The following is a 23,390-nucleotide window of genomic DNA, read 5'->3' on the forward strand; positions in this document are numbered from 1 at the left end:
TTGGCCTTGCAAATTGCAAATTGCACCCCCAGCCAGCCTACCGATATTCCCCTTGACCTCACTCAACCATTACTGTATAACCAAAGGCATCATCAATCCCAACCGTGCAGTCTCACTACAAATCATTCCCACGCGCCAGATATAATAGTAGCACATAACAGCCACGGCATCCACCAGCAACCTTGTGCTCACTGACCTGACCTTCATACGGAACGGGATTCGACCATGCGATGCAAACCGCACACAAACCCAATATCACGACTCAAATGGAGTGCCTCTACTCATTCAATTGCATTGCATGCCTAACTAACCGACTTGTTTTCAAAAGTACAAAGGGTTACCAATATTCCACCATTGCATTGCATGCCTAACTAACCGACCTGTAAGACTTTCTTGCAATTGTCCAATAAGGGTTCCAGAAATCCATTAGCCATCCCTAGCTTGTGCCAAGGGGCAACAACACATTATGCAACCAACTGTACATATCTTTTTGTACAATTCTACATTTTACCTCTTCAAATCAAGCATTTAACTCGCTACAGAAGCTCCCCTCAAGTTTATCAAAGTCACCAATGTCCATATCAACAAATCAAAATTACCGCCACTTGAATAACATTCTTCAGACCTGTCATATTGACAAAAAGATTAATCAAACAAGATATTCTTTGGACGATACGAGACCATACATGAAAACTCGTAGCACAATCAATGCAAGAAAAACACAAAGGAAAAAGAACAAAGAGAATATGACATAGCATTATAGCAAAGCAGTTCAACTATAAGCAAGCAACAAATAACGTGCCTCAGTCAAAAACACATGCAAAGCTCAACTGGCAACTTTGCAGCATTAATGATATGAATAAGCGATGTTAAACTACAGAACTTCATTTCAAGTCGAAAAAATCTATTGCTCAATAGCTGTAACCAGCCAGCATTCTCCACACTAGATAAATCTATAAAATTCATTAATAGACAGTGAAAATAGTCTTAGAGCTCAACAAATACTCTGATACTTGACGTGCAATTTGGCAAGAAACTAATGCTCTATTTTTCTTCTTTGAAACTGAAAGGAGCAATGCTATAAGATATACAGGCAATACAACTGAGCATTTGAAAAACCAAAATACCCTAATAAGAAAAACCAAAATACCCAGATAAGAAAAACCAAAATACCCAGATAAGAAAAACCAAAATACCAACTTCCCTCCATACAACTATTATTCTGCCCTCCAGTTAGATGGGAAATTTATTTTGGAAAAAGGAACACAAATTCGTGTTCCTATGTGCACCATTCTGAAAAGTGTGTGATGCACTGTTCCACAAGAAAAATCCCCAAAAATAATCGATGTAGTAACATACATGCAAAATATCAAAGTCAAAAAATTGTCTGTAATGACAACAGGTAATTTACATGGGAAATAATATCAGGACACAACACTATCAGCAAATCTTTGGAAACCCAAATAAACTAGAGCTCTTAAATATTCTTGTATATTCCATTGTCCAAACAAACCCCAACACCATTTTCTCTCTTACTAAACTCAGCATATTTAGGGGGAACTTATCTAAATGCTACCCTATATTCGCTGAGCACAATTCTTGTCTAAACAGCAAATATACAGCACTTAATTATTAAGAATAAAAAGGTGATTCAGGTTTTCTTGAAGAGGTTAGATGTGTTATCTAATTGAAACTTGAAACAGTGTTGCACAGTGAGCACAGCAGTCCAAGGAAAATGAACTGCAGAACATACCATAGACACCATCAATAAAACGACACGGTTTAAATAAGCTTCCAATATTTTACTACCAGACCCTCTGCTTATGACTAACGCAAGTCTCAGCAAGATACAGCAAAAACAGTTTGCAATCCTGAGCCATGCTAGAAGCAACATCTAAAGAAACAGAGAACATTTGTCATGTGAAACATGCGCTTACACTAAGAGAGATTAGTCTGCTGGATGCTGCTGTCAAGACTCAAGACTAATTACATTGTAAAATGTCCATTCCAAATACTGTGGCAGATCTCATCGTTACACCGCAGGCAAGTGTATCTTCATCTTCATCACAAAACAGACTAACAGAAGCACAACTTGTTGCATAGCGAATTCAAATGGCCTCCAATGCCCCGAACTTCCTAAGCCAAAAACCTGCAGAAGAGCAACAATTTGGAGCGAGTGGATAGATGAAAGGATCTTAGACAAACCTTCAAATGAACTCTAAAGGATCTTAGACAAACCTAAAGCAAGGAGTTCAATGCACAACTTCGTCAAGAAGGCCTCCAGCAATTAAGTGTGTGAACATCAGATCTGGCTGGTAGCATCTGAGGAACAACATGGCCTGTCAAAACAAAAATAGAAAGGAAAGGTTTTAACAATCAAAAGAAATTCAGAGATGCCATACACCAGAGGACTGTTTTTTCCCTGAAATTTCACAAGATTAATTGACAAGTTCCCATTACAGCACAGTGGAGCTCAGGGGGGCTATGCTTGTCAGTGGATCTTATAGAAATTTCATAAAAAAAAAAGATTCATATGAATGCACAGCCCTCCAAGAGGCAACAGTAAACTCTTATGAAGCCAAAAACCTGGTATCGGTGCTCCAGATGGCAAATGATTTAGAACAGGATGTTGATGACTCATAGGATTCATTGAAGATCTGCCAATGTTAGACCTTGAATATCCTACATGAGAAGTTATTATTATCAGTCTGAAAGCTGGTGCAAAATAACATTTAAACAGCTTACAGAACAACATACCATCCTGCATGAATGACCCTTCTGCGCAAGATAATGCTCTGCTACCTGCTAACCAATTATTATGCTGGTCATCTGGACTAAAGTTACCAGATGCCATTCGCCAATGTTCGTCAGATGGATAATGGCTTTGACTATTTGGAAAGGACTGCACAACATAAGGATTGCTTGGAGGTGGTACAGCTTGTTGGCCCATGGAATTCATGTGTGCAAGACGAGAGTGGGAATGAACTGGTGGTGTTTGTGCAGATGGAAAGGCGCTGAAATTCCCTTGCTGAAAAGGTACACCAGTGGGTCGAAACTGGTAATTACCATTAGAAGCTTGTGGTGCTAAAAACACATTATTGTTTCCGTACTCCGTTGGCATTGAAGGTACGAAATTAACTGCAGCTTGTCCATTGACTGATCCGCCAGGAATAAAGTTTGTTGTATTTCCAATAGCTTGAATCGATGCATTTCCTGTTATCTGTGTTAGTTGGTTGCCCTGCAGCACAAGTCTTAATTATCTAACCAATAACACATTGATACGCAAGTAAGTTAGAGAAAAAGTATTACATTGGGGGTCCTGAAGTACTCTGGCGCTGGAGGCTGATAACCCAATGATGATGGAGATGAAGGAACGGGCAGCGGAATAGAAGGAAGAGGTGGGGGCTGGGTTGGCAGAGGTGGTGGAGCAGGCTGAGGAGGTGGTCCAGATGGAAGAGGCGGAGGTGGCGGCGGAGGTGGTGAAGCTGGCGAAAGGGGAGGTGGCGGTGGCGGTGACGGTGTAGCAGGTGGTGGTGAAGGAGGCAAAGGAGGGGGAGGGGGAGGTGAATCCGATGGAAGCGGTGGAGGTCCCTCGGGTAGAGGGGGAAGCTCATTCTGATCAATCAACGCCTGCTCTGAACCAAGTTCTTGCCTTGAGTCATGCTCAATGAGGATAGCTCCATCAGTATGTTGCTTGTATCTTAGTAACTCCGAAGCATCTTCCATAGCAGCATCAGTAGTTTCAGTCTCTGGTAAAATAATGTGTTCCGTAACAGATGTTGGAGCAATAGTATCTTCATTTTCTTGTATGCCATCACTTTCAACTGGCCGCGAAATAAATGGTGATGATCCATTATTTTGAGGAAAATCTTCATCATTTTCAAAGACTTTTGCTGATAAAATTCCAGAAAGCTCAAATGCTGCATTGCTGAGAAAAACATAACAAACCAGAGCATATGTCAACAATGTCAATGATGACTTGAATAAAGAGGATACCACACATATACCGACTAAAATATCAGGGAATCCAAAAGATCATTAGGAAAGCAGAACATTTCTGATGTGGGAGTTTCTTCATTTCTTCGACACATGAACCCTTACTTCCAACCAGCACATTCGCTGAGATTCATATTAAATTCAACAAACTTTTGCAATATCAAGAACCGGTCCTTGTGATGCTCTCTTAACATAATGCATGTTTTGAAAATCTTGCTAGCACGCTTAGTGTGGTCAAAGCATGTGACATTACCATAGCATACTCTAGGTTCCACAATACTACAACATAACAACTGCACTATATGATATGAAACAAATAAAGCCATGCATAGGTGAGCAAGGTAGTGGTGCTGCTGTGTTTCTTGGCTTTTTGAATTGAAAAACATAGCCAACCTCTAGTTCATGTCATTTGAAGCTGTGTCGCATGTGACATGTCCAATATGTGCCAGACATGATTATTACTGCCCAGCAAAGATATCAAGGCAACCTAAAATGCAATCCAAGGATATGGATATATGTCAATGTTAAGTGGTTTATCCAGTCGTCGTATACTCATCTTTTAAACAAACTCATTATAGATTTATAATATTGGGTAGAAGAATCCAATAGAACTTAGTCCAACTGGAAAAATAAAATTTATAGAACCAGTAAAATGGCATATCAGGTCACACAATACCTTCCATACTCATCAACAAGCATGTCATCCATCTCCCTAATAGGATCATCTACAGAGCGTTCAGCGCGGGATGGTCGCTTCAACAGAAAACTTGTGCTAGTATCATCATTTGGCACCTCAATGTCACCCATGTACCTTCGGAGTATGTCTTCTGGCATAATCTTTCTCTCAAGCCACAATCTTAAAACCTACAAAGCCAGGCAGCAGAAAAGTGATCAACTGTTTACGAAATATAATAAGAATCACTAGTAACGTCGATACTTTGAGGCACTGGCGCCGGTTTTCACGAGCACCAACTCCAGGTGGAGCAGCAGCACCCAAAAGACGAGGTAATGCAGCTTGAACAGTGGGAACATATGAAGCCCCGGCAATGCCTGAACATATCAGAATTCAGATACAAAGAATAAATATTGGGCACATGATAGCTCTGAGACTAGGATTTATGTAAGACTCAAAAAAACAAACTAACCTTTCTGAGAATGAGAACACTGCGTTATGGAGTCCACAAGAAAAAGGAGATCAATTCTACGATGCAAATTAGGCTCGTTTTCCAATTTCTGTATGAGAAGCTCAACAATCTGGATGAAAAACAAATTAATAAGGATACTTAACTAATGATGAAACAGTCATACAGATGGTGTGGGTTCATTAACATGCAAAATCCAAAAATGTGTGTGTGAGAGTGAGAGAGAGAACCTCGCCAGCAATGCCATATTTGGAGCACTCAATTGCATGACGTGTCGCACGTCCTATACTATCCTTTGTCCTCGAGAGTGTCTCTATCATTCCCTCCAGAGCATCACGAGCAATCGCTGCATCTGTGCCACCATTCGGTGAACCGCTGGTCTGCCTAGGTTTGGGACTTTTTCCATGTTCATGGTCAAGCTCCATTGGGTTTTTCAGAACAATATGTTGACCAGGGCTCTCTGGAAAAGCAATTCTAGATGCGGATGGAATGCGAAAAACAGGACTAGGGCTCAATCCAGGCAAACCATATGGTGTGGAGGTAAGACCAGCATTATCAGCCAAAGACTCATCAAACTTTCCGTGAGAAGACGCAATAAGATTCCTCCTGGCTTGGGCAGCTGCAATAAGATGTTTCATTGACCTGACGGAATCGGGGTTGGGTTCAGAAGAAGCTGCTTTATCAACAAAATTTGATCTGCAAGAGAAAACTGCAAACTATCAACAAAGTGCACAGCTAAACCTGTTTGGACACAAAAAAGATGAGCATTGGAAAGAAAATTGGTTGGTTCAAACTTCAAAGCAGTATACCTTTCATCTCTCGAGTGATCCCGCTTCCCAGTTCGTTCAGCTGACAAAGTGGTGCTTACCTTATTCTCAACAGCAGTAGCTATCTGCGCCCCAGGCTTAGGTTTAGCCTTCGTGTTTTCTGATTTGGACAGCAAGGCGTTCTTTTCTGAGGAAGCATGGTTTCGAGAATGGGAGTTTTCAGATGTTTGGTGTAATAGTTTAGAAGAACTAGTATGAAGTTTCTTCGCTTCAGAGGATGCTGGCATTTTTAACTGTCCAGAAGATTTCCGATCTGCCAGGTTAATTTTGTTACCCAAACCAGCAGAAGTATTGATCAAGCCTGTGATTGATCTTCTCCCCATCATCTGTTGTCTAGCAAGCATTTTATCTTGACTTGGTGAAGAACAAACCGGCTCATACTTCACAGGTGACATCCCAACACATCTTGGCTTCTCTTCTCTTGCAGCACCAGAATTTTTTACAGAAGCATTGCCAACTTGAGATGAAAAATTCCCCCGAGTCCCTGTATTCTCAGCTGGGACTACATGTGTGGAGAAAGATTTGGCAGATGTTCTATGAAGTGGTGTCCGTTGTCCTTCGTTCTCATCATCATCAAAGCGACACGCTCTTCTCTTGGGTTTCACCAATTGCCTATCAACACGTGAGGCATCCTCCTTCATGCTGGAGCCCTTTTTAGCAGAATCAGCAACAACTGACTGAGTTGCAGAACCAGATGCTGGTTCCAATCCCTCAGAATGAAGCCTTGATACAGGTGATAGAATATTCCCTGATCTCTGTGCCCTATCATCACTGATACCAGTCTTAGGAACTGTGTTGTTTCTTGTCTCTACAGAGGTAGATCTCTCATGCTTCATAGCATTATCCTTTTCATTATTAACAGTTAACTTCGTCTCACTCTTGGCAATTGTCTTAACTGTTTCTCCGCCCCTATCCGTAAGTCTTGCCCTCTTTGCCTGATGTGTATAAGTACTACTGTCCGGCTTGCGCTGCACGCTACCAGGCAGAGACTTCTTATTGGAAGAAAATCCTGCAGATGATTTTCCAGTCGACTGATTGTCAGGCTTGCCATGCACAATTTTGTTATAGTCCCTTTTCTCTGAATCATTGGCCAGTGATTGTTTCGTCATGATTTTTGACTTCTTAAATCCTCTGCTCTCTTTGTCAGCACTCATGTTTAATACAACATCTGATGCAGCCTCAGTAGCAGTCCTTCCAGTAGAACCACCAATGCCAGCACGCTTGTTTTCCTTCCTTTCCGCATTCTTCAACTGCTTCTCGGCTTTAGATTTCTTTGGTACTTCAAGGGCGCAAACTACCTCCAAGTTGGGGTCCAAAACAAAACCTTCAGGTGGATGGCTCTCTTTTTCAACTTTTAGTTCTTCAGTGTCCCTTTCTGCAGACACAGAGGTTGGTGAATACTCCTGTTCATGGTACATGTCAAGAGCAGACTTGGATGCAACAGACTTCTTTGTCTTGGGGTGATCAGGATCCTTTTGTAAAGGTCTTTTCTTTTGAGAAACTGCTAAAGAAGGATCCCCTCTTTCATGGCTAACATCTTTCACATCCTCAGTCCCTGACCCTTGCCCTAAAGTATTCGAGTCGTCGATAGGACTATCACCTTCCATTTGTCCCAATCCTGGAGTCTCACCATTATCAGGCGACTTCACAGGGTGCTCTGTAGGCTTTTCACTCTGATCAGGCAAAGCACCGCTTGCAATTTCAGATGATTTTGGCAGCTCATCATGGGCCTTACAGATCTGCTCCACAGCATCATTAAAAGATTGTGCATATTTTTTTGGCAATTTAGTGTTCGGAGCTCGATCTAACAGCCCATTCTTTGCCTCTTCAGTAAATTCCTGAAGATCTGCCAGAGCTACAAAACCACTGCAGGATGGTATTTGTTCATTAGCAATCATAGCAAAGAAAAGGCAGATATGCAAGACAGCAAAGGCAACAAAAACACACCAAATCTACAGGGAATGATGAGAGGATTTAACAACGATAAAAACAAATGCTTTGTGTTGCGATCATTCTACGAGTTAAAGCAACATACTGGATCAATCAAATTGAGTAATTAACTCCTCTATTAGTATCAACATTATCAGAAGATATCTACAAATTATTACCTACCAAACATTTAAAAGAATAACAAGGCACTACGGTAGAGAGTTTAGGCAAGCTCTGTCAAGCTTCAACAGGGTCAAGCTACAAAGGAATTAAAACCATTCTTATTTTTGCTATATTTACAAGATAATAAGGGCCTTAGGAGTGGTTGAGAGTATTATAAGATGGACTAACTGAAATAAAATGCTTAAAGAGACACAGTGAGGATATTTCAGGAAGCAGTTTCTAGTGGTAAGTATTGTTTTCATCTCAACCCATTAAAAAAATTATACCTCATGGACTGACCTTGCACAGCAACAAGCAACCTTAGACCCACGGTGGAGCCAGCAAATCGCATGACTTTTTTACACTCTACAATAATGGGTTTGATATGGTACAGACATACAAAAAGATATGTAACCAACCAAAGAGAACTAGTCGGATAAAGTTTGGGTGCAGCACAACTGTAAATTTGACAAGTGGGACAATAAATTGCGGACATCAACCTCTAGAAGGGAGAAAGCACTAATTTCTGGGGAGCGTCGTGACCCGAACTGTCCAGTTCTCTCAGCTAAACGACAATTGAGGAACTGCATGGTCAACGTGATGCGTAAATGCGTTGCATGACTATAACCGTTACAATTTCCATGCATACCCGACAAGAATCCCCGAAATCAAGTAGGCTTTTGACGTGCCTAAGGCGAGTCATATATCAAGTGTGTTAGGCATGTGATCGGATCAGGCATTGATTCATCGGTTGCAAGAATGGTAGTTGCAATAGCAGGAAACAAGGGTGAGGAAGAAGTTGGGGGCAACGAACTTACATCTCTCTTGTTCCGAAGAAGAAGACGAAGAACTTGCGTGGCATTGGCGTTTGGCCCCAGTCCTCCGGCCTGCTGACCTGCGGAGACAAGAATGGAGAGCATTAACCCCAGCCCCAAAAGGGATCCGAGCAGGGAAGCATCATGCATGGCACAGGTATGAATGAGGCAGAGAGAGGAGCAAGAAGAAAGGGGCTGGATTGGGTCGGATTGGAGGCGTAGAGTGAGAGGGGACCCTAGGAATAGCAATCGCAAGCAGAGGAGGGAGGGAGGGAGGGAGGGAGAGGGGACCTTGGCGGGCCAGGGCGGGTAACCCTTGACCTTGGCGAGGACGAGGTCGCCGAGCTGCGGTTCCCTGGTCCACTTGCGGGCCGGCTTGGCGCCGCGCCTACCGCCGGGAGGCATCGGCGGCGGCGGCGGAGGAGGAGCCCCCTCCCCCCACGTCGAAACTAACCCTAGCAGAAGGCTGTATGAAGCGAGGGTGGAACGAGGAGGCCTCTATCTCTCTCCTCGGCGGGGCGAGTTGGAAGCCCACTCAACCCTAGGGACGGGGTGGAGGCGGCGGCGGGGGTGGAATCGGCGGATTGCGACGGTTCCTTGCTTGCGATACAGGTTGCAATCCAGGGCCTGATTGCGATTCCTCGCCTGTTCTGGGGATCCTCTTCTTCTTCCTCCTCTTGCTGCTGCCGTCTTCCTCCTGCCTGCGTGCTAGGGATCCATTGGGAACTCCAATTGGGGTTAGGGCTCTCCCTTCCTTAGCTGCTGTCTGTGCCTCTGCCTCACGAGGAAGAGAAGACGACGGCTGTGCCACTGCGGTGTGGGCCCCCTCCCCTGACCACCACCACCCGTCCACCGGTAACGGCGGATTCTTCGTGCTTTTTTTTTTCTGGTTCCTTTTCCTATTGAGATAATCCCTGTGTGTCCACACCGAATGTTAATCAAATTCTTGATTTGCTACTAAAAAGTCATATTTCCTTCTATAACGATAATTTAGTTTTTTCATCCCTTAATTACATAACAGAGGTGACGAGAATGACACATAGAGGATAAAAAAATTAAATGATGCTATAGAAATGATCGTGATTTTTTTAATAGCAAATTGAAAAATTCATTAATATTCAGTGCCACGGGGAATTATTTCTTTTCTTTTTCATTCATTCATCCGGTATTGAGTTGGTTCCTTCTTCTTTTCTTCCCCTTTGTTCCCACATCAGAAAGAGACAGAGAATGTACAATTCATCAGCCATCAAATGAATTGTTTCAACCGACCCAAAAAAACTATAAGATGCTAAAGCTGGAAGTCATGGTTAGGAATACCTAAAACAAAGTATCTTCCTTTTTCGGCGTAAAAGACTAATATAAACTCACACAAAAAAAACCTCTACCCTACTCTCTTTTTTTTCTTTTTAAAGTCTAGGCTCCGTCGTAAACCGACAAGGCGACAACTTCCCGAGTTTCTCCTTTAGACCGTAGGGCGGCTCCACCGTTAAGATCATCAGCAAATACTAAGATGTAATTCCATGTTTACAAATTAAACATGTTGCGAGATTAAATTTGATTAATAAGCAGTCAATTTGTTCCCAACCTTGAGCTTTTGGGAATACTGACTGTATTTGGCTCCGGTCTCTAGACCGTTGTTGACACGCCAATGCTAGTTTGGACGTGTGGATCCATATTTGTCACACTTGAGTTGTTAATTCCATGTTCAAGGTAGCCAATGCCATCTATATATATTACTTCGTCTCAGAAGAGTTTTACCAGGCATGCTACGGTACAGTTTCAATTTTACTACCACAGATCGTCTTCATTTTGCTGCCAGCATTGCCATGTCTTTGGTAAAACGAAATGAAAAGAAAAGAAACGAGGTGGCGCCCCTAGAATATCAATCTGCATAAGGTCCAGGCCACTTCCTTTATATTATAGATCCAAAATATTTACAAAAACTGCGAATGTTGTTCAGAATGCAATGCAGAACTCGAGCTTCCAAATACAGCTGAATTAAAAACAAAAAGCGTAAATTAATCGTTCTCAACTCAGATGTAGGCTTGCAGAATCTCTTTCGTGGCACTTGGCGATGTTCTCCCAAAATTTCTCTTCTTTCTTTTCTCCATCCACTCGGAGTCAAGAAGTCAGAGACTCATGATTTTCTCTCCTTTTTTTATCTCATTCTCATGTCATGGTTACCCAGCAATGAAAGTCGACAACTCCATTAACTTATGTTGGATTGTGAGCTTTTGGTGAATTCACATCCTCCAACGCCTTCTTTGACGCTGTTGCAATCATGTAGAAATGCATCTAGGGGTTTGTTGCCTGCTGAATGGCCTTCTCCCCACGGATAATCTTTATACGACACAAAGGTAAAATTAAAGGATATCAACATAATCTTCAGGAAAGAAAAATGCAATTTGGTTTAAGTACCACAGGTGCAATCAGAATGTTTTGTTCTAGCTCTAGGTATTTTAACGAGCTACGTCAAACATGATAAATGAATATTAAAGTAATGGTTGACTGACTCAGATATAGAATATTATTAGTATATAATAATAGAATGGAAGAACTAAGGAATTTTGCTTACGAATTTGCCAGGCACGGAGTTTTTGTAGATAACGAGGGTGTCCCCTGCCTGAAGGCCATGTGTCTTCACAAATTCTCCTGATGAAGAGAATGAGACGGTTCAAACTATCAGTGTCCAGATACTTGGGAAATATTTTGAACGGCATCCAATTCCATATTGAAGCATACCTGCAGCTTCCAGAATGTACATTCTGCTTTTGTTGTTTGGCCAGAATCTGAAATAGCATAGCATCAGTATGAGCGCGCTAGAGTAAGCATTTGAGTTTAGAGACAGGATAAATGCATTAGTTATAGGCTTATAGCATGCTGTGCCTATTTATGATGTAATGAACCCAGAACTAGAAATCAGGCGCATCCTGTGTCAACTGCTTTTCATAACCTTCAAATTTAAGAACATGGTGTGAGACTGGCATTTTAAGATAAATCATTTTATACAATGCCTTCAACTTCCCAGCTTTCCTCGAGAAAGAAGATATGACCTCTTGGTGAGCCATTATCAATCAACCATATTTTGTTCTTCATTTTCATTTTTCAGATATTGCATGTGAAATATGTCATGAGATAACTGAGGGCATACCTGTACTTAAATTTCCACGTAATTGGGAGCACCATGTCATCCATCTGCAGTATCAGAGGATCCCCTTGCACCAATGGCGGAAGACTAGCCTCAGCATCCTTCTGCAGAAAAAAAAAACAGACAGTTATTATGAAGCATAGTTCAAACAGCACTATAGTTCTCTCAGAATAATAGGATGAAAAATTTCAAGTGATATAATATACCTTGGGAAGCACAATTCTTCCAACATTTGCAACATCACTCTTTGTCAACTCCTTGCGCAAAATGACTTGGTATTCTCCAGAGTTGAACTTCTGAAAGACATGCACGTCCCCACGCGCACAGGAAGCAAAGAAACTTGTTAATTACGAGAGAAGTTTCTGTCCGTTTACTGTATTAGTGTTCTGATCTATGCACCATCACAAGCTACTTGGTCTTGATTCCTGAACTACTAGGGATTTGGCATCCCTTATTTGCCTAATTGTTCAGTGAATAAAGCATCATCGAGTAACTAGAAATATATCAATCAATATTTGAGCAATTTCTTCTTTTCTGATGTACTTGTCGGTGTAGATTCAACACGAGAAAGTGAGTGCAGTAAAAATCAGGCATGGAAAGCACAAGTTAAATGTATCACATTACTCACAGTGGTGCAGCTTTCACGACCTTGCTTCGAATCCGGAAGAGTGCCAACTGTCTCACGGTGGTCTTCACCACTGTTTCTGGTTTCCATTTCATCACTGTTTCTAACTACTGTAGGCAAATCCTGGGTATTATTCATCATAGCAGTAGTACGAATTAGGTAGGGTCATGAAAGCATTAAAATTTATCATAACCCTGAAGGTTCATATCTATACCTCTGAATTCTCAGCTTCCTTGGCAGATATAGATCCTTCCATGGAAGGCATGTGAGTGCAAATATTTGGTCCTAGGGACATTGTAGTGAAAGACTCAACCCCGAGGCTGGATGCAGAACCTGTTGTTTACATAGGATATGTGAAGAAACTAATTGAGGTGACATTGTGAAAGAACATCATGTTGGTTCTGCATTAGAGGGTAATAAATCAGATAGGCTCACTATAGCAACACACCATTAGTTGTCCCACATTTACAGGAATGTAGGGAAGCCCTAGTTATCAGTTAATGCCTCTATGGATCCTAATACATGTATCATCCAACCACAGATAATAATATACTGATATATAAATGCTATATTTATGGCCTGAAAGGAATGAAAGAAAGCATATCTAACTTTCTGAAAGGACTAAATGGTCCCATCTCAGTTTTTCTTTAGATCAAAATCAAGCATACCAGGCAGGATTGCAATGTTGTCTCTCAATAACAGAGGAAGGAAAGAAAGTAGCTTTGCATGGTCAGAATGATAAACTGGAGATGTACCTAGATCCTTATCCTGGCTGAGAGTATGGCGCAAAGGGGGGGCATGCTCCTCATGTGGTGCAGGATAAGAGTAAGATACATTCCTGTTAAGCATGTAATGGGTCCATAGAGCATAAGACTGGGAGAGGTTGTGATGGAAGGCTGCATTGCCGGTGGCAGGAGTGGGCTGCGCAGCAAGGGACGAGAAGGCACTGTTGGATGCACTCCAATCGGCAAAACCTCTTGGAGTTTGAGAGCGGGGAGCATCATTGTGTGTTGAGGCATCAGCTCCTGGTCCTGCATAGGAGTGAACAAGAAAAATTAGAAACCGAAGCTCCGAACTGCACTGACCGACATTCAAGCACATTGGTCAGCCAACCCTAAAAAAATGCAGTTTTGGCCTGACCGCCTGATTTTTATAACTCAGTTGCTTGTTTTTCGGTGGGTCTGCTTGTTTTCAAGGCATTGTTAGCCCACCAAAAAATCTATTCATGAGTCTTCATTTGCCCTTATGTTGTACTGCACATGGTAACCGATTGATTTCTGTGCTCTTGATCTGTCCCGCCAACCCTCAGCTTGCGAGTCATCGTATTTTTTAATTACTCATGAAGTAATGGTTTGCAATCGATTAAACCATCTGAACAAATCTGTATTCATTCAGTCTATTAGCTTTGGATTTTGATGTGCAATTGGTGATCATATCTAACAAACAGAGGCTCGTTTTGGGGCTAAGATGTATGTTCCTTAGTAAATTATAAGATGTATGTTTCAGTCTAGGAATCCTTAGAACCGAGCAATACCACAGAATAAACAGTCATCTCCCAAGTAAATTATAAATCGTTGGTGGTGGTGGAGCACAGCAAAATTAAACACCAGCGGAGTTGAGTGAGCCTAGCCGGAAATACTAAAGAAAATGACCCCTTTCACATTGGCAGATACGACTGAAGGATCAATCTTGGATGGGATCACACACGGTGCCCTAAACCATCGAGTATGGAACAGATGAAATGAAGGGGGGGGGGGGGAGCGCGAGCGAGAATGCGGCATGGCAGGCAGGCAGGCAATGATAATAAATAAAGTAATAAAAGAGAGTAGGAAGGGGGAGGGAGTGACTGACCCGCGGGGAAGGGGTAGGGGAGGGGAAAGGGGTGGAGGTTTTGGTTGGGGTTCTGCACGGCGGCGAGGAGCGCTTGGTAGTGGTACTGGTTGGGGTTGGAGTGCGGGTGGCCGCCGTCGCCGTCGTCTCCTCCCATCTGTCCCATTCTTCCGCCGCCGCCTCTTGATTCTTCAAGTCCGAACCAAACGAGAGGAGAGGAGAGGGGAGGAGAGGAGGCAGCAGGGCAGTGGGGAAATGGATGTGGTCGCCCGCAACCCACTCACGAGCTCATCTACCACCACCTGCGCGGCGCTCCTCTCTCTCTCTCTCTCTCTCTGTCTAGTCAGAGAGGGGGGGTGGGGAAGGGAGAGAAAGAGGGGATGGGAGGTGACCTGTTCCCCTCTCTCTCTCCACCTACCTGCAGCGCAGCGCAGTCCCTCGAACCAAACAAGGGGCGGTCCTCCTGGTCCCTCTAGGCCAAAGCAAATATGGAATTTGCACCCTATCGACACCATTCAATTTGTATCAAGGTACGTGCCTTAATAGTATAATACCACACATTCAATTTTATATCTCTCACTTGAATTTGAGTCTTGAATGTGAGACACGAAAATTTACATAGAAAACCCCACATCTTATAGTACTCCACTTAATTACTGATTTGGCAACGACAGCAGCTAAAAGCCTGAATCTAATGGTCAGTGGCAAGAACGACCACCCAATCTTTAACAAAACTCTAAACTAACTACCTCCTCCGCAAACTCCAGCCTAAACCCCACATGCTCTCTCTCTCCATGAGTATCTATATATATCTCTCTCCATCTTCGACCAAAACACAAGCAACGCGATGAAACTCTAGTACAATTGTCATATTTGGCAGTTGGAACCCTGAGCATTAGGAGCCATTTTGTTTCAGCTTGCAATTACTAGATTGTGATTCGTAACCTGCAAGTTGAAACAAACACTACATATCACAATTCAGCTCTCAGATTATAACAATCTAGCAATCTGGGTTCCATCAACTACTGCAGATTGTATAATTTAGCTTCTTACAATCCAAAATTTACAAATTATTTTTCATAATCTTCAACTAAAACAAACAGACACTTAGAGACAATTAAGAAAAGCATGCATGAGAAACAACTACCCAAAAGACACAGAACCGAGTGACCAAGCCACTGGCATGCTTAATTTAGAGCCGAAAGAGGAACAATGTTGCGCAAGTTCATCCCTTGACAAACATGTTATGTGTGCCCAATTTTAATGCAAAGAAAGGATGTTGATGATAACGAACATACATCCAAAACTACTGTTCTAGACACCTTACCGATGCTTGTCCATTGTATGTTCATGATTTAATGCTTGAAAGCCGTGTCTCATTTCAATTTACCAACTAATCCACTATTCTCATTTCCTCCGCACAGAAGTCCCCAACACGAGTAATCCCCCCTCACAACCCGATCAATAGTAACAGAGTCGTCATACTCAGTGGGCTTGATCATGAGTGAGCCTAAGCCTCTTGTCGAGCACCCTTGTTCTCCTTCACCTACCTTATCTCCTACTTCCTGAGTAATAGCTTCTTCTCTGCCATCCACATTCATCAACTTCAACTACATAACACCACCATCTTAGTCCTTGGCATAAGAAATCACCATTGAAAAGGTAGTAGGGTATGAACATGAGGAAGAAGTTGGAGATGGAAATTTTGGGGAAGGAGAGTTGAATCATAATTTGGATATGGAAATACCTTTTGGGGAGCAATGGATGCTTAATTAGGTAAATCGAAATGTTGTGAGAATATTTCTTAAAATATTGCAAAATTATCGAGATGCAATGTTATCCTAAAATGTTGTGTGCATTATCAGCCAACGCTGGCATTTGTTAGCTTTGGTTGCTGTAACATATTCTCTGCAATTATGCATACTCTCTTGTTCAGATAATCAGATTTAATGTTAATGTATTCGCTAATTGTTGCTAATGTTACTGAATAGAGCAAATGTAGTTCTGAAATATTGCACCAAAGTATCTGATGGTTAGTTCTCAACAGCCACCCAAACACTAGTTGCCACAAGGGGAAAAAAACACCCAATTGCAGTCCTAATCGATTAGTTAACATCTTCAGAAAAAAATCGATCAGTTAAGACTATAGCCAATTGCAAATACACCTTGAACCACCTCATCTCGAATTGAAAGCAAAGATTGCTCAACCACAGATCTGCAGATCACCTCTTTTTTTTTCTTTCATTGATAACCAAAGCAACAAGCACCAACACCTACAATATCTGCTCCTAGCAGCAAGAGCAAGTTACAATCACTGTTATTCCTCAGGGATTCAATCTCAAGCCAACCCATGAATGGAACTTATACATCCAGTCCAGAATTCAAGCATCGACAGCAAGTTCAATATGGAATTGTAGGAGGGAGAGAAACCAATCTACTATTCTAGTGACGCTCAAGATGAACTAGAATTCATAATTCGTTCATGTATCACCACCACAACCACATGAGCTAGCACTGTGCTTTTCATTCCCAGAATCACCGACTGCAAGACACCCAATCAACAGCCTCGGAGTACATGAGATCTTCACTACTACTGCTGCTACCACTACAGCCCCATCCCTCTTGAAACCAGTGACAATCTAGCTAGACGCATACATCTGCCATTTACAAAAAATGGGCAAGAGTTGCTCGTCCATCTACATGTCATCATCCAACTCGTTCTTCTCCTCATCTTTCTGGTCGCCAACCTCATCCTCATCGCCATCGCTTTCGTATCGAAGTGGCTTTGCTGGCTGATCCACCTCCTGCTCCTCCTCGTCATCTGCCTTGCTTTTTTCCACAGCAACAGCGTTCTCCTACGTCACAAATTGACATAGGCAAGACCATCAACATATATTGTAGGTAGCTGAATTAGCAAGCAAAACATTGCAGCACAATGGCAGATGTCTAGGAGGAGATAAGCAGAGACTTACATCACTGCCCTCGCCATTGTCAACTTGAGCCTTGAGCTCCGCAACCTTGTCGAAGTATGGCTTCTTCTCCTGATCCACATAGATAGTGATTGATGAGCAAGTATTATATTGTATTTGTATGGCGAACGCAAGGCAATGAAGGAAATCGGAAGAGAAAAGAAAAATAACAAGCGACAGGCAGTGGTACTGACTTCCTCGGTCATGGACCTCCATTTCTCCCCTCCTTCCTTTCCGACCTTGGACACATTGGTGTACAAATACATATGGTTAGCTTCCAACACAGGCAAGAGATTCGGATGTACTAGAAGAGATGGAGCACATACGGTGGCGACACTCTTGTTGTCAGGGTGGGCGGCCTTGTACTCCTTCCTGAAGTCGTCCCTGCAATGCAAGACTAAACATTAGAAGGGACTCCTGCCAGATACTAATAGCATCTAGTAAAGAAGAGTGGTTAGATAGAAACGGAGGGAAGGATTGTTACGCACATGAAGAGGAAGAAGGCACTGGGCGAGCGCTTGCGCTTGGGTTCATCTTTGCCTTTCTTAGCGCTCTTGTGCCCCTTGGCAGCCGAGGACGCTGGCCTCTTGCGCTCGGTCTTGTTGATCTCGACGGTCTTCTCCACCACCTGCGCCTCTGAGGTGAGGACAGGAGAGCGTCAGCGAGTCATCCGTGATGTTGGGTAAGGGAATGGAAGCGAAGCAGTGCAAGACAAGTGAGTCACCGAGTGTCATCCTGATCTTGGAGTCGAGGCTGCAGCTGTGCATGTCGATGAGGACGACGGGGACGTCCTTGTTGCAGGCCTCGCTGCGGATCGGATTGGCATCGGTTGGTTGGGTCAAAAGAGCAAACACCTTGCGGGTGAGGCTGAGCGAGCGAGCGAGAGAGGAGGGCAAATGGATAGGAAGAGAAAGGGAAGGTAGCAACTGACCATCTGGTGAATGCGCTGCCGTCCCTGGAGCGCTTGAGGACGGTGGCCTCGACGCGCTTACTGCCGCGCGCGGCGGCTTTGGCTCCAGCCATTGATGCAGCTGCTGCTGCGTGCGTGATGGATGGGATGGCGTCGGGAGGAGAAAGGGAGGAGATTTTCTATGGCGATTCGACCGACGGGAGGGTTGAGATTATAAAGAAGGAGGAGGAGGAGGCGGCGGCAAATGAGGTTGAGAGTGCGCGCCTGTTTTCTGTGGCGGGAACGAAAACCAAATGAAAATGATTTGGCGGGAAGGCAGCTCGTGCGTTGATCCCGGGGAAAGGACGGACTGGATTGGATTGGATTGGATTGGATTGGCGCCGGTTGGTTCCCTCGCTCCCGCCCGCTTGCTTGGGTTTTGTTTTTGTTTTTGTTTTTGGATGGATGCCCCCCGCAAAACCAAAGCATTCATTCCATATGGACTACCGGCTATGGGAGCATGGAGACATCATGGAGCATGGAGTGCTCTGAAAATACAATGAAATAAGCAAAAAAAAAACTTCTACTGATGTTAGCTGTTGTGCATCTATTAATGTAGATGATGGGATAATGCTATTCCATAATCCAAAAAAACAAATTTCTACTGGATCTGGTACTAACAGTTTAGCACGCCATGCTATCAGCTATCACATATGTTAGCTGTGACCCCAGCAAAATCTAACCAAAGAAAATGGTGTAGACGTGAAGTCAATGGATTTAGCACGAAACACACCTTCAGGACGGATGTCGCTCTCAGTATGCGCCGAGCAATAGCTACTGAAGTCAAGAAAGCAATCACCATTACCGCGGTCATCAACACGGCAGCAGCATGAAGGTGGTATATTTCCTGATGAAAAAGGTGAATGATGAGATAACGAGCAGCTTAGCAGGATATTGCTAAAACTGAGGATATTGCTAAAAATGGTACCAACATGAGGTAGAGAACATACCCGTCCGCCTATGCTGACATACGGATCACTTTCACCGATTACAACAGTTAAAGGGTCATGGCCAATCCAACCAGCTGAGTACACAAAATAGTTAGAAGACGTGGCATCATTTGTAAGATGATGTGTGTTAAACGATAATGATCAAATGACGCTACTTAGTGTCTACAACAGTCTCTATAATTAGAAGCATCCTACCTTTTATATAGAAGAACATTGTAACAGATATTACAAGGGCATTGAAGACAATCACCGTTATCCATGGCATCCCAGCAACAAAATAGCGAATCATTAGTAACCAGATCACCGATAGAAACAGTGGGAGTAATCCCCCACAAACGATTAGCACAGGCCAGGACTTCCCAATATCTGCAACATATCTCTGCAAAAATGTGAAATATATATCACTTTTTGGAAAAGAAACAATCAGTTCATAGTTCTGATAATCTACATGTAGACAACCAACTTATCTCTACAAAAATGTGAAATATATCACTTTTTGAAAGAGAAACAATCAGTCCATAGTTCTGATAATCTACATGTAGACAACCTGGCTTGTGCATCAATACAAATCTGACCTAACAAATAAGCTATACATCACAGGCAGATGCTAGCATCTTCTCCGGATGATCAGAATTTAAGGGACATGTAGTGCCATGTAACTTACACAAAAATATATATACCCCCCCCCCCCCCCCCAAAAAAAAAGGAACAAAATTGTGATTTCCGTTAAATTTGCTGGCATTTGGCACAGATGTGAGATATCATAATGTAATTTTTGCCAAAATTTCTTTGTGAAACAATGGAATGGACAGTGTGCAAGTAGTTCCAAGAGCACAACAAACCTTCAAGACGGCAGATTTGCTGTTGATTGCATTGTGAATTGTTTTGTCTATTAGCATGTTTTCATCGATGCTGACACCGCCCATCTGCTGCCAATGCTTCAAAGAAACATTGGATGCCCGTGCAATAAACTGGCAGCTCCAGTAGACTGAAGTGACAGAAAGAGATCAAGTTAGTGACCATACCTCACTTTCTCAAAAATTGGTAGGATGCTGCTAAACATTGATAATTTGATATTCATGTCAGATTTACCATTTACACTTGGAAATATGACAGGGTAACATGGACCCTGCAACTGAAGAGAACTATTCCTCATGTCTGGTGTGAGATACTCGAAGTAATCATAGTCCCTGTCAATCCAATCATCGACAGAGAGGTGTATGTCACCTTCTGGATAATCACAAACAAAATTCAAACCATCTTCCGCAGGAAGTGGGCATTCCATTAGGCAGATGGCCTTAGCGTCAGGTAGGTTGATTTGATTGCTTTTTAGCCCACTTTGGTAGACCTGGTTGGGGTTCATCCAATAACGAACATCCAGCTCACGCAAATCTGGATCGCCATGCCTGCTGCCACATATGTTCCCTTTGTAGTCCAGTCCATATGTCAGCCTGCATGATCAAATAAGAAGAAATCATATCTAGTTATCATCCGGATGTGAAGAATAAACTGAGCAATTCCTATCAGTGAGGAACTTATTTAAGAGGCATGATTAGGGGGCGGCAAGGACTCCAGCTTTTGCGCCAGAGGGTATTAATCTTTACTAGCGTGAATGGGGACCTCAACGACAAACCAGAGATATACAGCACACATCATAACATCAAATCACAACCAGTCACATGCTCCCGTGGGGATCAAAGTGGACGCGGGGAGTAACACTGATAAGGTGGAGCACTGAAATCTTGGAGAGCATAAAGGACAAGCCCAATACCTGGACCTGAAATCCTGAATGGTATTTATTTCGTTGTTGGTGGTTAGTTGGTAGCTGCTGATTTGCAGCAAAGGAGTGCAATAAGTGAAAAAAAGGTTTGCAAAAATATGAAACCCATGACATTGAACTCTCACCACGAAAAATCCTGTCTTCCTTATCATAGGGACTTGATGTTTGTACATTGCAAGAGCACCCAACCACGACAACAAATATTCACATGAGTTGCGAATCGTATAGAGTGAGCAAAAGTAGGGAGGGTAACGTGAGGAAGAGAGCATTTGAACGACCACAGCAAAGATTTGGTTTCTAAGCACCAGAAGGGTCATTTTTTACTAAATCCAAGAAGAGCTGTCCATCCTTATGAGTTAAGCACCAGAAGGGATTCTGGTAGGGAAATGAAAGAGAATCCCGTACGGGAATCGTGAAGGGAAAACTCCCTTTCGATGGTCTTATATAGAGGGGTAATTGTACAGTTGGTGAGACTTGGGTGCAGCAACCAACAATAGCAGCAAGGAGTTGCAGCATTTCCTTTCCCTCGACTGAAGTACCAGACAGCAGCTAAAGGGAACAAAATTTGTGGGGTGAAAATGAAATGCAGAATGATATGTGCCGGGCTCCGTAGAAACTTGAAAGATGTTTAGCAAGAAGAGGCGTAAAAAATAGCAAATGTGCTGGATATTCGTCAGACGAAACACCCCCGGGGGAATAAAAGAAAAAAAAAACCATGGAAACATTGTTGAGCTTGGTACTAATAGAAAAGAGAGGATAGATCTACACTTCTACAGTTAGTAAACAAGACACTGTATTTACAGAGGCCCATTCTCTCTTTACAAAACAAAAACAAGGCATCATAAGCAAGCGAAACTAATTTGGGGACAACCCGCCGACAGCGCCCATGGCCGCAAGGAGGACGAAAGATTCCCCAAAAAATTGCAACGAGGAAGAAAATTCCGAAATTTTCTGCAACGAGGAAGAAAAATCCCAAACTTTGCTGGGTGGTGGGTGCTCCTGCTAGCTGCTAAAGCAGAATGGGGGAGGGGACAGACCTGAGCGGGTTGCCCTGGTTGAAGCCGAAGCTGGAGTTGACAATCATGGCGACCCAGAAGGCGGCGAAGAGGACGAGTAAGGGTACGTCCCGGCACTTGCGGTCATGGCAAATGATGCCTCCTCCGGGGTCTTGTTCACCGGCGGCGGCGGCGGAGGGGTAGCGACCAATGATGGCGCTAAGGGAGCCTCCCAACGCCATTGTGCGATACGGCGGTCGGATAGGGTCCCCAGCCGCAGATAGCACTGCACAGCTCCTCTGCTGCTTGTTCCTCTGGTGGTGGCGAGGGGAAGGGGGAAAGGGACGACGGGCGGGGTTTGGGGGTCGGTTGACGTCACTACTACACTGTTCCTGTAGAGAGGTTCTTGGAGGAAGGCGATAGATGGCAAGCAAAGGTAACTCTCACCTCCTTAGAGGGAATGAGGGAGGTGAGGTGATGCCGTTTCCGATTGGGTGGCGACGCAGACGATCCTGTTGAAAATAATAACACTTTTAAATTTAATTTTAACTAGATACTTGAAAAAGATCTTGACTAACTCACTCGAGCAATATATCGGTTAAAACACTCAAATAGTATATCGACTAGTCCACTCGATTAAACATTCGAGTAGGATTACAGTATACATACCCGATGGTGACATGAGATGCAGAATCCCTCGTGATGTCGATGCAGTAGGTGACGATAAAGATGAAGTAGTCGAAGTTGATCTTAATGTAGCAGACAGCGACGACAGTGACAATGTAAATGAAGCAGCACACGATGATGTAGAGAAAGCATATCGTGAGCAGTCGCAATGAACGATTCCCAAAAACCTTATTCGTCCTCTCCTAATGCAAAATCTCAAGAGCAACGGGTTTCGGAGACATGCTCTCCCGTTCGTCGGTGCACGCCGACGTAGCGGGATGGAGTAGTCTACGTGCGACGTCGCAGTAGAGAGAAATTGGCAAAACCCTAATTGCGAATATGCAACTCGCGCCTCACCTTTGTGCGACGGCTGTTAGATATATATAAAGGGAGAGTCGCGCGGTTGAGACGCACCACGATCGGAGTCGATTACACTGCCACTGTCGGAGGGTTAACTCCTGTCGCAGGGATCCTGAGGAACCCCTTTTTAGAGATTCGGCCGGGGGATGATTATGAATATGTTTGCCGGAGAAATAAATGGATATGAATGCAATGGCTGGCGGGGTGGAATGATCTAGTGCGGAATGAAGTAAATGCATTGAGGGTT

General features: G+C 43.3%; 4 protein-coding genes across 5 annotated transcripts; all 4 read right to left on the reverse strand.

Annotated features, from left to right (window-relative positions):
* Positions 1 to 255: 255 nt before the first annotated feature.
* On the reverse strand, positions 256 to 9,698 carry LOC133898247 (ENHANCER OF AG-4 protein 2-like). 2 transcript variants are annotated; one of them, XM_062338859.1, is made up of 13 exons: positions 9,163 to 9,698; positions 8,875 to 8,951; positions 5,948 to 7,831; positions 5,369 to 5,834; positions 5,142 to 5,250; positions 4,934 to 5,046; positions 4,673 to 4,860; positions 3,310 to 3,928; positions 2,758 to 3,238; positions 2,587 to 2,682; positions 2,239 to 2,339; positions 1,991 to 2,149; positions 256 to 625 (listed from the first exon to the last, which is right to left on the reverse strand). In XM_062338859.1, exons 1-11 carry the CDS (start codon positions 9,274 to 9,276, stop codon positions 2,269 to 2,271), a joined length of 4,218 nt encoding a protein of 1,405 aa, XP_062194843.1. In that variant the 5' UTR covers positions 9,277 to 9,698; the 3' UTR covers positions 256 to 625; positions 1,991 to 2,149; positions 2,239 to 2,268. The 2 variants fall into 2 exon arrangements, with proteins under 2 accessions (XP_062194843.1, XP_062194842.1); XM_062338858.1 differs by having other exon boundaries at positions 1,938 to 2,149.
* A 1,061-nt stretch (positions 9,699 to 10,759) lies between these two features.
* LOC133899291 (B3 domain-containing protein IDEF1-like) lies at positions 10,760 to 14,883 on the reverse strand. Its single transcript, XM_062340268.1, has 9 exons — positions 14,496 to 14,883; positions 13,400 to 13,675; positions 12,859 to 12,977; positions 12,648 to 12,767; positions 12,226 to 12,315; positions 12,023 to 12,123; positions 11,614 to 11,660; positions 11,447 to 11,523; positions 10,760 to 11,211 (listed from the first exon to the last, which is right to left on the reverse strand). Exons 1-9 carry the CDS (start codon positions 14,638 to 14,640, stop codon positions 11,167 to 11,169), a joined length of 1,020 nt encoding a protein of 339 aa, XP_062196252.1. The 5' UTR covers positions 14,641 to 14,883; the 3' UTR covers positions 10,760 to 11,166.
* A 2,037-nt stretch (positions 14,884 to 16,920) lies between these two features.
* Positions 16,921 to 18,548, reverse strand: LOC133898375 (high mobility group B protein 7-like). The gene is made up of 7 exons (XM_062339048.1): positions 18,375 to 18,548; positions 18,168 to 18,250; positions 17,932 to 18,079; positions 17,770 to 17,827; positions 17,638 to 17,682; positions 17,447 to 17,515; positions 16,921 to 17,329 (listed from the first exon to the last, which is right to left on the reverse strand). Exons 1-7 carry the CDS (start codon positions 18,464 to 18,466, stop codon positions 17,171 to 17,173), a joined length of 654 nt encoding a protein of 217 aa, XP_062195032.1. The 5' UTR covers positions 18,467 to 18,548; the 3' UTR covers positions 16,921 to 17,170.
* Positions 18,549 to 19,017: 469 nt separating this feature from the next.
* On the reverse strand, positions 19,018 to 22,609 carry LOC133899443 (choline transporter protein 1-like). The gene is made up of 6 exons (XM_062340434.1): positions 22,160 to 22,609; positions 20,435 to 20,793; positions 20,185 to 20,330; positions 19,538 to 19,721; positions 19,343 to 19,416; positions 19,018 to 19,239 (listed from the first exon to the last, which is right to left on the reverse strand). Exons 1-6 carry the CDS (start codon positions 22,357 to 22,359, stop codon positions 19,033 to 19,035), a joined length of 1,170 nt encoding a protein of 389 aa, XP_062196418.1. The 5' UTR covers positions 22,360 to 22,609; the 3' UTR covers positions 19,018 to 19,032.
* Positions 22,610 to 23,390: the final 781 nt, after the last annotated feature.

This window comes from Phragmites australis, chromosome 18, assembly GCF_958298935.1.
Source record: "Phragmites australis chromosome 18, lpPhrAust1.1, whole genome shotgun sequence".
In the NCBI taxonomy this organism is placed as follows: domain Eukaryota; kingdom Viridiplantae; phylum Streptophyta; class Magnoliopsida; order Poales; family Poaceae; genus Phragmites; species Phragmites australis.

Coding starts and splice junctions, on each gene's coding strand:
- LOC133898247 (XM_062338859.1), bottom strand. CDS start 9,276: ATGCCTCCCGGCGGTAGGCGCGGCGCCAAGCCGGCCCGCAAGTGGACC. Junction 5,047..5,141: donor GTGTTCTCATTCTCAGAAAG/GTTAGTTTGTTT, acceptor TGATATGTTCAG/GCATTGCCGGGGCTTCATAT. Junction 4,861..4,933: donor ACCGGCGCCAGTGCCTCAAA/GTATCGACGTTA, acceptor CTGGCTTTGTAG/GTTTTAAGATTGTGGCTTGA.
- LOC133899291 (XM_062340268.1), bottom strand. CDS start 14,640: ATGGGACAGATGGGAGGAGACGACGGCGACGGCGGCCACCCGCACTCC. Junction 12,124..12,225: donor GAAGAATTGTGCTTCCCAAG/GTATATTATATC, acceptor TTTTTTCTGCAG/AAGGATGCTGAGGCTAGTCT. Junction 11,661..12,022: donor ACGTGGAAATTTAAGTACAG/GTATGCCCTCAG, acceptor ATGCTATTTCAG/ATTCTGGCCAAACAACAAAA.
- LOC133898375 (XM_062339048.1), bottom strand. CDS start 18,466: ATGGCTGGAGCCAAAGCCGCCGCGCGCGGCAGTAAGCGCGTCGAGGCC. Junction 17,516..17,637: donor GGAGGTCCATGACCGAGGAA/GTCAGTACCACT, acceptor TATGTGGATCAG/GAGAAGAAGCCATACTTCGA. Junction 17,330..17,446: donor ACAATGGCGAGGGCAGTGAT/GTAAGTCTCTGC, acceptor TTTGTGACGTAG/GAGAACGCTGTTGCTGTGGA.
- LOC133899443 (XM_062340434.1), bottom strand. CDS start 22,359: ATGGCGTTGGGAGGCTCCCTTAGCGCCATCATTGGTCGCTACCCCTCC. Junction 20,794..22,159: donor AACCAGGGCAACCCGCTCAG/GTCTGTCCCCTC, acceptor TTGATCATGCAG/GCTGACATATGGACTGGACT. Junction 19,722..20,184: donor GCAAATCTGCCGTCTTGAAG/GTTTGTTGTGCT, acceptor ACATTTTTGCAG/AGATATGTTGCAGATATTGG.